The sequence below is a fragment of the Opisthorchis viverrini genome (genome assembly GCF_000715545.1).
Source record: "Opisthorchis viverrini unplaced genomic scaffold opera_v5_59, whole genome shotgun sequence".
Taxonomy (NCBI): domain Eukaryota; kingdom Metazoa; phylum Platyhelminthes; class Trematoda; order Opisthorchiida; family Opisthorchiidae; genus Opisthorchis; species Opisthorchis viverrini.
Window position 1 is genome coordinate 1,379,525 of NW_008751715.1, and position 15,321 is coordinate 1,394,845.

The window sequence follows — 15,321 nt, forward strand, 5'->3', positions numbered from 1 at the left end:
TTAGGGCGCCAATTTGTTGTTCGAAAAATCCGTGGTTAAAACCCGACTTTTGCATCTCAACTTCTCTTGTTCAGGTTTAGGCAGTTTCGAAGCATCTCAGCCCTCGTGCTTCCTTCGGTCGCACGGCAGCTATGCCCCAAAATGATGCTACAGCGCTCCACTCGATTAAATGTCTAAGGAAGTGAAACATATAACGTTCAGTTATTCATTTCTCCAGCTGTCCAAGCTTAATATGTGATCACAACTGACGACGCTGGTTGTGGTGTACGCTGTCTGTCATTTCGGTTCATCAATAAGTAATAATCATATGCAACCTTGATTTTGGCACTTCGACAATTCGGATTTTTTTGTTTTATATCCGCAAAAATTGTCCGAAAACCACAATTTTGGGGAATCACTGTACACCGGTGTTTCCAAAGCATCGTCGATTCATGCACAAGCCAAACTTAAGTAAATTTTGGCTGGACCATTTCGCGCGACTGATCATTAACGGTGGCAGCGGTACGAACCACAAATCTGCAAAATGGCGGCCACATTCGTACAAAGCGGCGCTGTTGATCCCTGCTACTCTAGATGTTGATTTCACTGAAGCGTTCAACAAAACGTTCGGTTTTTGAACGTTCTACACCCCTGGTGATTTTCAGGCCAAGTTGTCTTGCTTTAATCATTGGACCGGAGCAAGCTACGTAGTTAGGAACAATATATATTGAAGACGGCAGATTGCAAGGAGACGCGTGTAAATACCGTCTTGCCATAACTTTTACTGGGTGCAATGTGTGTATCCATAGCAAATATAGATGCTGCTCTAAGACTAGGCAGCGGTAGCTTATGACTTTAGGAAAGCAGACTTCGGATACTTGGCGCTGATATGCCTGATTTACGCTTGAGACGATCCCAGATTACATTTGAACACTTTTCTGGTATTCATTACGCAAACGGTAGACTAACGACGGACCAGGAATCAGGGATTCTCCCACTGGTGGAAACCCTCCAGCGGTGAAATTCTTTACTGCACCAGGCATCATTGGAATGAAGTAAGTGCAGAATATGACGTAAGAAGCTTGCGTAGCCAACGTTGAGAGGTGGAGCTGCCCTCCGGTGGAACAGATTTGACCAAGCAAATACCTTATATTCGGGGCTCTTGAACTGTCCTGCGTTGTTACGGAAATGAACGACTCAAATTTCTATGTTTCTCCCCCAATGAACTGAAAAACCTTTTTAGCATCGTAATGTTTGATTCGATTACACAGTGCACTTGTGGATCGATTCACATTTGTCATGTAGTGATGGATGGTTATGGCAAAGGTTGGGGCGAGTATCACGGATCCATTAAAAATGGAACCGCTGAATCGTATGAGTGTGCTCTTCGATATTTTTGTAAGACCCTGCCGGAGGTCAGGAAGGTGCGAAAAGTCTTCTGCGACAGGCATGAGGCACATCGTCTCGCAACAAGGGAGCGTCCGCCGTGGGCAAACGTTCGTTTGTTCATTTCACGTAGCTCGAAATTCCACGAATCGTTTTGGCAATACTCGAAGGCGAATGTATCTTACATCAGTGCTTAAAGTGGCTGGAGTACAGCAGCTCTGAGGAAAGTCACAATACATATTCGCGGCAAATTGGTCACGAGGACCCCGAGAGCTATTGTTACCTCTATCAGAATCGGTCTCCTTAGGCAAGCCATTTGGTAGCGTTTGCAGGAAGCATAGAGTAATTTTTGGGCTGGTTACTTAAAATATGACAGAAGCAAGTGAGTGTAATCTATCACGTTCTTCTTCAGTGCCAGACGGCGTCAGGCATTTTGCTCTTCCATGATCGCTTACGAAACAAATAAGACATCACTGGGTTCATGGGTCGCTGAAGGGTGTTGACGCTGCTTTTCCTGGAAACCGGTTATAAGCCTTTCAAACTGTCTTAGGCCAATTACTCGCAGTTTAGTTTTAGAAAATAATAATATTAAGGGAATTGACAAACTGGTTGAAATTTTCGCACGGCCTTTCGGTGCTTTTGGATAAGTGTTTGAAATGCTCTTGCTATTGGGAATATCAGTGTCCCTCAAAACCTTTTACTTCCCGAGGTATTTTGTAAAAATTTGAACTTTTCAATTTCATGCCTTTTTCGCCAAGTTGCACCTCAATTCAAGAAGGCCGCGTTTCTTTCCTACTGATCAGTTGGATTTTGTGTCTTAAGGAATTTATTTCTCTTAAAGGTCGCTCAAGATGTACATATTCGACGGTGCTTCCGCCGAACTTTACCTTTGGTTGAGGCGGTGAAAACCCTTCTCTAAAGGACCGTTTTCTTTTGTCGGTGCGAGGAGTATATGGGCTCGAGGCATAGCCTGGGATTTGTACGCTTGTTCCCAAGTCGCGTATATTCGTTGATCGTACCCATCCAGATATATAGCACTTGACGACGAGGTGTTCCGGTCTACTAGCAATGGATTCCGCTAAATTGGAGGACTACTCAAACAACAGCTTAAGCTTATCAAAATGCACACGCAGCTAAGGATTAAAGCTAGTAGTGCGGGCTGGTGCCACGTCTGATTCGGCGCAAACTCAATGTAGATGCGAACGGCATAGCGGAGTTTAACCATGGGCCTTACGCCAACGTCACGTTCGGCACATGGTCCCACCGCCATGATGACCTCGTCCGAGTCAAAATTGCTGTGCAGGATGATGCACCGAAAGTCCAGCGCGTGATCCGTTAACTTGGCTTGGCAGAGCCGTACATGTACTGTAGCAGGACTCACACGACAAGTCTTTCAACGACAGCGCAGACTCTGATGTGTCCTTCTGTGAAACGTTCTCTGTTTAATACGCAGTGACGCTGCTTAAATTTGGTTATGAGCAAGTTGGAAGAACTTTTGACTTGCAGGGGCATTGTTAATCGTAAATGCAAAATTTCAACCTGAAGTCGCTCATAACTGTCCAAGTAAAACTCCCCATTTTCTTATGGTGCCTTCAAACCCCCGAATTCGCAGACACACGGACGCGTCTGCTTAACCATCTTGGGCGAAACTCTGCTGAAGCTCAGTGCCACTGCTGACGGGTCTCAACGATTAGCCAACACAAAGCCTGACACCACTTTTTTCTCATCCGTGAGTCAAAGTATTTCCGAATTTCATGCGTTTCGCCAGGCCTCCAAGCCCTCCGGTTCTCGAAGCTCTGGCCCGTCCTCCTCTGATCCGCCACCCTCTGGAACTACCCAACCTAATCAACAGAATGTCTAAATCAGAGTCCGTAAAATCCGTCGTGTAATTGCACGGCTTGGCATTTTGTCAGACTATGCGCTTTCAAGCAACACCGTTGTTGACAATGCAAGACCGTGAGCCACAAATACGGATGCTGTCGGGCGAACCCATCCAGTGCAACCCATGGTGCCTCGAAGCAGAAAACCCCGCGGGTGGCTCCGCCTTGAGTTTGCTGGCAGCATTTAAAGTAAGTGTCCCATCTCACCGAAATTTTCTCACTGTCCTCGTCAGTGTGCTTTCGGTCAAACTGCATTTGGACGATGCTCCAGAAGTCACTATTATTTCGTAGAAGCTTTGGCGAATGCTTCTGCCACCCCACGTCTGACGGTCCTCCAGAACTGCAATCAGTGCCTCTGGTGGGGTGTTTTGGCTTTCCGGGGAGTTGCAACGCTGCGTCTCAATCAGAGGAACACTTACTAAATCGCGTTACGTAACCGCTGCCAAACGGAATCTTCTTGGTCTCGACTGGTTCGGTCGCCTTAGTCTTGCTGATATCCCCTTCGGTTCTATCTGCAGCGCGATTGGTTCTCGCGCTACTGCTGCTCTAGATCCGTCCGGTGAGTACAGTTGGCGCTTCGATAAGGTTTTTGAGCCTGGCCTCGGTCGCTATTCTACCACACAAGAAAGCCTCCAAATTCGACAGGATGCTATCTCAGTTTTTCGCCCCGAGTGTCCAATCCTGTGAGCCTCCTAGTCACGGACCGACGCAGAACTTCGGCATCTCGAGCAACCAGGTATCCAATCTCCAGTAGCCTACAGCGCATGGGCAGCACCAATCGTCGTAGCGAAGAAGCCAAATGGGTCAATCCTGTTTTGTGACGACTTCTCAACAAGCCTAAATGCAGACCTCTAACGTCACCACTACCCACTACCGGTGTCTGACGATTGATTCGCCATCAAGTAAGGTGGCAGATTTTCGCTAAACCTGACCTGGTTGATACGTTTGCGGAAGTTGCGTCGGACTCCCGATCTCTGCTGTACGAATACAAACGTCAACCGTTTGGGGTTAAGACGGTCATCGGGATCTTCCGGCAGTTGATGGTCACTATCTTCCCTGGCATTCCAGGTGTAGCCGCCTGCCCAGGGGATGTACGGACTTTCGCCGGCTCCCCGGATAAACTGCGCACGCGAATTGATATGGTGCTTCAACATATCCAGAACAATGGCCTTTGCCTCCACATTGGAGTGTCAGCTGTTCAAGACGGCCGTTAATTATCTCGGAATATATTTGATGCCCGCGATCAAAACCCCGATGCCAAAAGCATACGAGTCTTTCAACAGATGCGGGCAATCAAATATGGTACCATGCGTTGCTCATTCTTGGGTCTCATCAACTACTATTCAGCATCTCGACCTGCATTGCATGGTGTCTGGCCGTCGCTCAGTCACCTGTGGAACGAGGACGTGCCTATGCTTCGATCAGAAGAATGTGAAGCTGCCTTCTGCAAGCTCAAGTCCGTGCCCAAATGCTGCTGACGCACTATGATCCCAAGCTTCCGATGGGTTTGGCAGCTGATGCTCCCGCTAGCGGTGTCGGTACCGTTCATTCATGGATGGAACTGAGAAGGCGGTCATGTGTGTATCCAGGTCACTAACCCCAGCAGACCAACTATATGGCAGATTGGTCAAGAGGCAAGGCCAGAGCTTTGCCCCAAAGTTATGGTTTAAATTGAAAAGAAGCAGATGCACCAATGTCGTTGTTGTAGGGAAGTCAGGCATAAAAGCCAGATTCGATTAGGAGGTAGTGTCAGTGCATATGGCCAAACAAACACCGTACATGAAATTAAACCTTTGGAAGAGGTGAGCCGAAATGTCAGCAGAAAACCGGGTTGTTTAAATCCGGACGAAAACTTCATCGGGTGAGAATGAACTCACCCCGGGGTTGGTTGGGGATGTGTGAAAAATTTGCTCGTAGTTGCGACTACAGGCTCGAGTGGGCTAGAGGTTGCGTTCGAGCTTCTGGAGAAGATCATCGCCGAAGAGCTATCACACTAAGTAGGTTAGTGCCATGCCATCGTTGCACTGGCATGCTTCGGTTTATAGACAGCCCCGCAACGGTTGTCAAAAACGACCCAACCGTGGAGGGAATACGCATTTCCACGTCAGCCGGATATGGGTGAGATGAGGACACTGATACAGATAGAGTCAGGCCGACGCAAACTCACGGACGAAATCCATTCAGTTGGAGGACAGGAGACCAGCAGGATTGAAGGAATCACGGTTATATGGGCGTTCGGGTAACAGCAGCCGAAGTTTGAATTTTGGGAAATGGAGCAATGAGGAAGAATAAACCAAAAGTAGAGGCATCTGCTGAGTGCCGGAAGGCATCAGATATAGCGGTGTTGAAAGAAGAAATCTAACAAGAGATGGCAACAAGCCAAGTGAACCGAGAGGAGGGTAGGATTGTTTGCAGACCTAGAAACGAGACAGGGCAGGTACCTAATTTTGGGAAGGAAAAACTTTACCGCCAAAGTCGCTAGCAAGGGGACTAGCCATTTGGCCGGTTGGAACGGGAAAATACACTGCGGTCGTTTTTAGCTCATAAAAAGAATTCAAACATAAGGGTCTGCGTTGTGCCAACAGGGGTTAATACGAACAGCAACAATGGACGACTAATAAGTGGCCAGGTAGCAGCTTCGGAGATAACGGATAAGAAACGTTGTTGAGCTGAAATCTACTACGTTATTCAACGTAACAGGACGAACCTTTCTGCGATGCGTACCCATCCAAAAGGCGAGGGTTGCACCCCCCGTGCACGCTCTCAGATCCGCAGTGCAACAGGCCACCAGGCAGTAATGATTGCGGTTTGTGAATTATTAAATAACCCTAGCAACCAAATAATATATCCGGTCGAGAGAAACTAGGCCAGTGAAGCAGCGCAGTAACTTGGAACAAACACAGGGCAAATGGCGACTGGAGGAGCCACTGGAGCTAAATGAAGCGACAGCTACCTTTTGGGCCACAGAAGTATAAGATAGATGTTCAGAGCCTGTGTACTATAGCATTAGTGAGAACCGCCACAGGGGTGGGACCAGGCTTCAGAGAACTAAGAATCAGTTAGCTTGGTATGGAAGCTCAAATTAAGGAAATACAAGTTCAGCGGGCATGAAAAAATTACGGTGGCAGGATCTCAACACTCTCTGCAACACAACTGCGCTTCAGGGAGCAGGTGCAGATGTAGTTCCGGGAGGGGAACGTCTTAATAAGAGATAGATAAAATGTGGATTCATGGAGGAAACACTTAGGGGAGTATTTCCACTTATGGGTTAACGCCAGGGGTCGAACCAAGTGAGTCTATATGCTAGGGCCCAGTGAAAGAGAGAAGGCATTCGCTGCGGAGTTGTTTACTAGAAAACGCCAACTCACCAGTCACTGACTATTGGACAGAGAAGCCAAGCTCTCATTTGTATGTTATTTTCAAAAACTGGACATCCCAGTTCTCCTGAACGCGTCTTCTTGAACTTTCCCGGATATTCATTCACTTCAATCATTGCTTAAATCCAAGCAAATGGTAAAAGCGACTCCACGAATTCCGCAACAGGCCTCCCTTTTCAAGAAACGCAAAGCGAATTTACAAGAACAGAACATGCTACTCGTATGCCTCACCATCATAAGTATCACCGTTATACTAATTGTGGGGCAGTTGGCGTGAGAGCGCAGATTAGAAAGACTTAGGGCTTATTTAAAAAGTGTCTGGTGTAGGCTGCTGATCAAAAATATGTTCGGCTACCTCAATAGAAATGCAAGAATCGATAATAATTCAAGAAACCACATGAGAGGATATAGTACGGATGTGGAAGGGGAGCTTGTCTAATGGTTCAGAATACGAGTAGGGGAAAAAGTTTTGTCCAAAGACGGCTCGACAGGTCGACAATGGAAGTACGATGGGAACACGATCCAAAAATAAAACGGACAAGATAGATAGGCAGCTTTCCATAAAGTCCGCGGAATTTCGATGGCACAGGGTGTTTGGAAAGCAACTTGAAAGCCCTGAGCCACGGGCCTAGAGAATGCATCTTTGGTGCTTCTGTCACCCATCTAATCACAAACAAATATAAATGTAACATTTTGCTGGAAATGGTTGCTAGATTTGTGGTGTTCACATTCACGTCACTCTTGTTTGAACACGATAAGGGCGCTGGCCAAAGTGATATCCCGAACAAAATTTTATACCACATTTTCTGGCGCTGACTTTTTAGGCTATTTCCAAAACTTTATACGAATTTCGGTGAATGGTGTCTGAGTTGTTCCCTGGGAGTTCCTGGTTTATGGTCCGCACTTTAGACGCTTTCACTAGGCGTGGTTGGTTACCAGCAATATCATCTTTGCATTTCACGTTGGTTCTGCAATTATTTTCGGAACGAGGTATTCCAAATATCTGCAGACTGTGAGCAGTTTTCTGCAGACCTTGGAAGGAGGAAAACATAGCAAGATTGGGAAATTATTTGAAGTGTAAAGTAACCACAAGAACTGCATGTTTTTTGTCGCTATAGCAGCCATAGAAATGTCTGTGTGAATTTAGTATTCCGCGTTGTCTCCGCAGTATATTATGATGTGAAAGCCCACATACCCATGTTTTAAAGTGATCGGTCATAATAACGCTTACCTGTCTTATTCCCAGCCAGAGTGCTAGCAAAGGAACATGCAAATCTCCAGGTAAGCATTACAAGAACCCAACCTTGAATTTCAGGAAACCTGCCGCAGAGTTTCTGGGTAGCGCAACGTACAGCGGCAGTAAAATACGCTGCATGTGGCATTCTGGCCTGCGGGGAACAAAACACTGCAACTTATAGTAACCGACGGAGTCAAAACCCGCCAGAGGAAACCAAACGAACGAAGCTTCTTCCTTCCGTGCAATTTAAAGGATTCATTGTGAAGCAGGAGATGCAGTTGTTTAAGTGGGTGGTTTTCTTTCAACCTTACCTCAAACCCATTCCACCCTGCGTGAAAAAGTAACTAACCATGCTTAAGCCTATGTGTTTCAGCAGGAATAATGATGTGTTAGACGCGTATTTGGGTTACAGATGAAATTTTGCAGTAATGGATAACGAGTTTAAAGGGCTGCTTGGATAACCCAGTGGAGAGTGCGAAAGAGCGCTGCGTTTGCACATTATTCGGCACAATTGCTCCCTTAGGTGGCTTGCCTGGAAGCGTACCTAATGATCTCCGATGAACTTTCCCAGTTGCATCTTCGGGTGCAAAGCATTGGCGGGAATTCTTTTACCACCACACCTTGCGAAATCTCAATAAACTCAGGCAACTGACCCGGCCTTGCAGTTGCACTTATTTCCAATAGCCCCCTGCCTCTACCCAGTAGGCCCCGTTGGGAGGAAACCACGTACTGTTTTCACAATATAGTTCCGAATGGAAACGATCACGAATTTCAGCGTAAATGGGTTGCAGCAGTGGATGCAATAGTCATGGCGGCATAGACTAACAACAAATAGACACAAGGACAAGCGGTGAGGCATTTTCAACCGGTTGGCTATACGAGCCCCACCAAACAAATTCTCTCAGTGTTATCAGGAGGAATTTACTCACCTAATTTCCTTCTTTAGGCACTGATACCAGACTCAGGTTTCGACGCCTTGCTGCGCTCTGCTTTGGGTTCCGACCGTGGGAGTTTTGGAGTCCCGCAGCTCTCCCTCTTTCCAAAAATACTGCATGGTTTCCAGGCTTAGGTTGCCGCCTACCAGTTGCTTAGTTTTTTGGAATTCTGCAGCTACTAAAAAACGTTGACATTTCTTTTGGAGCATAAGAGGTACTTGGTTTTACGTAGCTGTGATACACAAGACAGAACTAGCCAACAAGGTCTGATGCAGAATTAATCAGGAAGCTTCCGCAAGGCAACAGAGTGAGCCCAAAATGTCTACCACCCTGGCTAGTTTGTGACCGATAGGCGGCGATTGTAGGAAAACAAGCAAACAACAGTCAGATCACAAGGTCCAGAACAAACGCTTTTTGTGGTTTATCGTGATTTTGTTCTTTTACTATGGGCTGCCAAGTGCCCTGAATAAGAGCTGAGGACGAAAGTGTGCAAACTTTACCAGGGTTTCACAGGTCGCAGTTCCCAGGTTTTAGGTAGTTTTATCAGGAAAACCAAATTTCTCTATCTGGCAAAATATTTTTTCGGGATTCACTCTTTGTAACTAGAATGGTCTACATTTAGTCCTTTTCCACGCAATTTCTAGATACGGATGATCTGTCCAATCGAGCGATTTTTCGCAAATTAATCATCGGTGCCCGCTAAGACGTCAGAATCTACTGAAAAACATGGTTAGCTTTAAGTAAACCCAAGAGAAAAGCATTTTTGTAGAGATAATAATTTGGGAACTTTCTGTGGCCCACAACACAACCGTTCATAAGAATTTGTGAGGGGCTTGATCCAGTGTATAAAATTCCACTTGTCGTTTGTCTGCATAGAAAGACGAGCAAGGAAACTCGAATCCATGCGTATCTGTAAGCATTACTGATGGTAAGCGCCATTATATGACTACTGATCTGCTAGTTTGCATAAATATACAGGAGGATGCTGTTGCCTGCTTGTAAATTCTAATCACAGCATTGCGACAAATCGAAAAGACATCCATGCATTGTCATAAGTTATACACTGCTTACGCCGATAGGTCGAAACCTCTCTAGCGATATTGTCATGGAATCATTAAGGCATTTAACTGGCAACAGATAGCCGTTTACAAATTATGGCAACCGATAGGCTTTCAGTGGTCAATGCTGAAAAACTGTCGAATGACATGGCCTCATGGGCATACACATTGAGCCCCTGGGAATAGACTACAACCACCGGACCCTTCCGTTATTTAGAGGAAACCTCAAGCCGTCAGTTAATATTGTGCAGCTGCGGGGACGGTAAACCTTACATGGTTCACGCCAGAGCCTATGGAACCAAGATCATGCGCTCAAAGTGCGGATGAAGGTAGAAGGTATCCAGTTAACTGGTGCTTTTCAAAGAAAGTTGCCAGATGGGTTCAGTCAAAAAGGATATGAGCCCACTCTTTTAGATGAGTTCCTGACGTGTGGGTGGCATACCGTCAGGTATGGTAATAATGTCACGGTCAGAATAAAATCGTAACTGACGGGGATTAGGGGCACAGTGGTTTAGGAGCAGGGACAGCATCGCTGGGAATGGGCATCATCCGATGTAGACATGATCCCCACTAAACAGGCACGTGCAGGGTAGCACAGCCACTATGCGTCGTTGGATAGAATATCGAATGAAAGTATCCCTTGCAGTCGGTTAAGCCATTGCGCCTTGGCTTTACTCGAATGACTGATTTTATTGACGTTTTGATCCATGTATCTCACAGGGTTTGGCAGATAATAAGCCTTACTGCCGCATCAAGATTTTGCCAAAATCGGATAAATAACCCTAAAAAAGTATGGCGCAACATTCTCATTTACGGGTAAAATGACCACCGTCTCTCGTCCACAAGTGGCACTTAAGAAGATTTCAATTAACAATACACCGTAAACTAAGAGCTTTCAAACAGTACTTCTTTGGAAACAAAAAGGTTAACACGCACTAATCCGCGGGTCAGAGTGTGCTGTGCCTTGTGCTTCGACTCAAATGACATCGCAGCGGAGCCCCTCTGGGGAACGCCATAGATCCACACTTGCATTGATGCAAACGGCATTGAGTATCACAGGCAGATGGACAAACGGTAAACCCACATCTGGCAGAAGGGGGAGCTGCGTTTGCTGACAAATGTAACAACTACGCGAGTTCCCCTTTGGGGTCGGAACTACATGTGACTTAACACGGATTTATCCCACCTTTTTATTTCTATTTTAGTGAATTGCGCCGTCTGCGGTGGTGACACTTGGCGCCTCAAAACCTGGGAAAATGCATGCGCAATTGCTTGATATCCCGCGTTCGATATGTAGTCGTCACCCTTTCGAAATCGCCTTTGGCTGCAGCGGTGCGACGTATCCATCTCTAGTTCCAACCTAAACCACTCAGCCTGCAATGACGCCTTTTCTGTGGTGTGCTTGAAGCCGTCAAGGTGGTGCGCCTATTCCTTCAGGAAGTCCGTTGCAATTCTGAAAACGGCTGTAGGTCAAAATGACATAGTGAACCATAATGAAATGGGCACAGACGGCCTAGTTATAGGTGAAATGTTCTCACCTGCCGGTGAAGCACGTCGTGAATGAAGGATAAGTTAGGTGATATATTTCCAATTTCTGGGGGAATTTGCGTGCCACCAACTGCTCGTCATTGTCCAGGCAACCCACACGCGTAACTGCGTATACCATGGGCCGAAGAAGTCCATACCCGAAATTTATGGATGTCACGTGATAGTTGTAAACACTACGGTAGCTTTAAGTAGATAGAAATATAACAACACGATATCAGACACAGGATCGACACTTAGAGTCTACATTTGTGCCCCGAATTTGACAGCGGAGAATGACTTCACCTAACACCGCCTACGCATCATTCCCCTGAACAAGTCAAACATTTAACACAGGAGCGAATTGCCCAACTTTCACAAAGGCTGACACAGACAGTCATTTGATGTCCGTTCGTCTGTGATCAGGGAGGCTAAGGGCTCCGACCCATTCGTAGAAAGGGGCCTAAAACGTGCTCACACAAAAAGGCTGGGAAAGTGTGTGCAACAGACATTTCGGCTTGTGGAACAACGGGAATAACTGAAGTCTGGCGAAGCTTTCATAGATGCATGCGCCTACTGCGATCTTATTCCAGCGCAAATTTGTGTGCTCCTTTGAGTAATCAACAAGTTTCCCAGCGAGGATAACAAGCAGCACCTGCAGTGCTGAAACATTTGCCTCACTAGCATTCAAGTCCGCACCAAAAACATTTATCGCCCGCCTATCTGGGCCCACTGTAAAGCTAAATTTCAAATAACGTTCATTCGACTGCTGAAACCATCCTGTCCACTGTGTGAAGGGTTTGGATGCAAGGTCAGGTGTATTTGTAAGTGGAATTTTACACCAAGACCAAAACAGCCTAATTCCACAACCATAAAATGATTAACCTAAATAACCACCGGGAACAGCGCTTTCTGAGAAATTCATTTAAATTTCAAACTTCGCAGGTATTATTTGAGCAACAGTATGTGATTACCCCTAGATGTTCAATAGATGACGATGCCTCAATGTTTTTCACGGATTCACAGATTGATGCACAGGATCGAGGCTTTTGCTCAAGATTCCCGGGTCGGTTTTGTTCTTGTCGTTCAGCGGCTGTCGTTCACCTATGAGGCATAAGTAAAAAAGGGCATACCACTGCTCTTTATGTTCTCAGCGCGCGGCAGTATGCTTGCCAGCGCGAGGATTTGCATAAATAAATGTCTAGTAGCGTGTTGAACTGGGTTCTAGAAGGAGCATTTACACCCGTCTGAGGAAGGCCATTCCACGCAGCTACTACCCGAAACGAGAAAAAATTGCCTAATGGATGTGTACGCAGTGAGCTCGGAAATATTCTTACTCTGTCCCCGCCGTGTGTTTGCAGGGTCAACGGTGAAGGACCTGTTGGCCAAGCTCTGTTCAAACTGGGCATTAGTAAGAAATAGGTCCCCTCGGAGGCGACGATACTACAGGGGAACGACGTCAGGCTACACGAGATGCGTTCCGTGGTCCACGGATTGGATGCCGGCCACCATTCTCGTAGCGGCTCGCTGGACACGCTCAAAGAGGGTAATGTCTTTCGTGCGTCCTGAGTATAAAACTTGGTTGGCATATTAAGGGAGCGGTCCGGCGTGGGCCGCATAAATTATTCGGAAGCCCATGCGAGTAATACGGGAGAAGGTGCGCTAAATCATCCATAAAACGGTGAACGCGCGAAGACGAAGTCGGTTAGATAACCTTTGTAGTTATTCCTTGGCAAAATTGGATCCGAAGCTGGGGTTCGTTACAGCAATTCTTAATGTTCTCTCTAGACTTCAGATACCACTGTTGGGTCACTCGTGGGTCCTCCGTTCCTGTCCTTCAAGGAATACCCGGATGGCTTGCTTCTGCGGCCATGTCGCATATATTTGAACAGCACATTTGTGTTTTTCCTGGCAGGGTCGAGAGTAACGGCTTGTTTTCACATGCTCCACAGCCAGCTCATCGGTGTCTCCTGTAGTCAACTTTCTGAAAAACGTTTGAGACCCCTTTTCTAGGTGTCTTGCGGCTAATCTAATTTCGTGCTGTTCTTGGGACTAACAGTGCGTCAACTGTGTGAGCTGTCTTCCACTGCAGTTGGTTCCACTTTAACTTGCTCGAGAAAGATACGCATTCCTGAAAAGTCTGCACTGCAGAAGTTTCGAATTCACGTTTAGGGTGCGGAATTTTCGGCCCAATAGCAGATGAAATCGGAGGTCAGCACACATGGCCGCTTTGTCCAAGTGGAGTGTTAATTAGCACCTGATCAACAAAGGGTCTTTCGTCGGTGTTGACCGAATTCAGGAAGGAATGCCTGTGCAGCATCTGGTGGGTGCATCGGCATGCTGAGCCCGAGCGCTCATTTGAACAAATTCGGTTAGCGCCGCTGCGGAAAGTCCACTTGGTGCAACGTTTTGGAAGTCCATCCAGGTGTCCTTTTGTAGCGTTGCAGGAGATGAGTGAAGTCGTTCTAAGGACCGTTTCGAATTCTTGAGCAACGAGCACCAAGGTTAACAACCAAACCGGCAAAACTCCGAACGAATGGCTACGCAAATGTGCTGTACTATAAAAATGAAAGTACTTACACGGAATACAAAATTAAAAGCCTCAACGGTTTTCGACAAACGGTGAGGTACTCCAAAAGGCAAGCAAAGCCGATATGGATCAACAGTCAACGCTTGACCGAAACTGCGTCTCAAACTCATGAATTAAAACAATATATAGCAGCCGAAGGTTTTGGTACAAAAATAGTATAATCAAAGCGGTAAAAACGATTTGCGCGGCAAGGAAAACGGAAAATATGGATGTCTTGCAAAACTGAAATAGAGTTCAATTCCACCAGTTCAAAAAGGGCGGTCCTTTTGAATTGTTAACCGGGAAGGCAGTCATACAAGATTGGAGGCAATTTTAAATATATATGAAGTTGCAACACCGCCAGCCAAAATTCTTCCGACGGTCAGTAAGCGAACAGGTAAGTCATCAGGAGAGCTCTAGCCTACAAGCATGCAACGTCAGCCACCGACCTGAATGGTTCGAGTCCCCTCCTGCCACAAAGGTCGGTTTCATCGGTACACGCGCCTACTCACGATATCACGCTGAGCTAAAAACCGGCTGTTCTAATACATCTATCAGGAAGCATCCCTAAACCTCGTTAGTCCTCCCCTTCCAGCAAACATAGGCTCCTGACATTGCGCTTGATGACAACGGTGCTAGTGCGGAGGGAAACCGTTCTAACGAGGGTGTCTGCATCCGTTTGACATTCGGTGACAACACCCGGCGGCCACCTTCCTCTAGAGAGATGTTCGGACACTACCATAGCGACGTCACCCTCTCTGAGGTTTCTGTTCCGACTTAACCACTTATGGCGTCACTGAGGCGTCGGAATGTATTCTTTCATCCACCTGTTCCAGAAAACTTCCGACAAATAATTCACTTGTTTCCAACGTTGGGTGAGCTGCTCTTTCAAATCGCAATGCGATGGGATACCTGCGTTCGCTTTGTGTAGCAAAAGGTGATTCGGAGTCAGAGCCAACACGTCACGGCAATCTGCACTCAAAGATATCAAAGGCCGATCATTTAGAATACGTTCCACCTCAACAAAAAAGGTTGACAGACAACCATCAGATAGAGTTTGCTCTTGGATGAGCACAAAAATGATTTGCCATACTGATCGTATCATTCGCTCCCACACTCCTCCTCGATGGCTAGCAAGCGGGGGGTTAAAATGCCACTGAATACCTCGAGCCAATATTCGGTTGTTGATTTTCGCTTGGTCCCAAAGCGATATGTGCTCCCTGAGTTCCTTAACGGCACCAACGAAGTTGGATCCGTTGTCGCTGTAAATATCTAAGGGTCTCCCTCTTCGACCAACGAACCTCATTAATGCCAAAATAAAGGAATGGGTAGTCAAAGAATGCACCACTTCGAGTTGAACCGCTCGGGTAGCCATG

The 15,321-nt window shown here is 46.6% G+C and overlaps 1 protein-coding gene across 1 annotated transcript in view; it reads left to right on the forward strand.

Moving 5' to 3' along the window:
- Positions 1-13,912: 13,912 nt before the first annotated feature.
- Positions 13,913-15,321, forward strand: part of T265_03891 (hypothetical protein) — a gene marked incomplete at both ends in the record, with an annotated part of 24,518 nt that continues 23,109 nt past the window's right edge. Inside the window, one exon of the mRNA XM_009168483.1 lies at positions 13,913-13,998. Coding sequence (XP_009166747.1) covers positions 13,913-13,998 — 86 coding nt within the window. The remainder of the gene's footprint in view (positions 13,999-15,321) is intronic.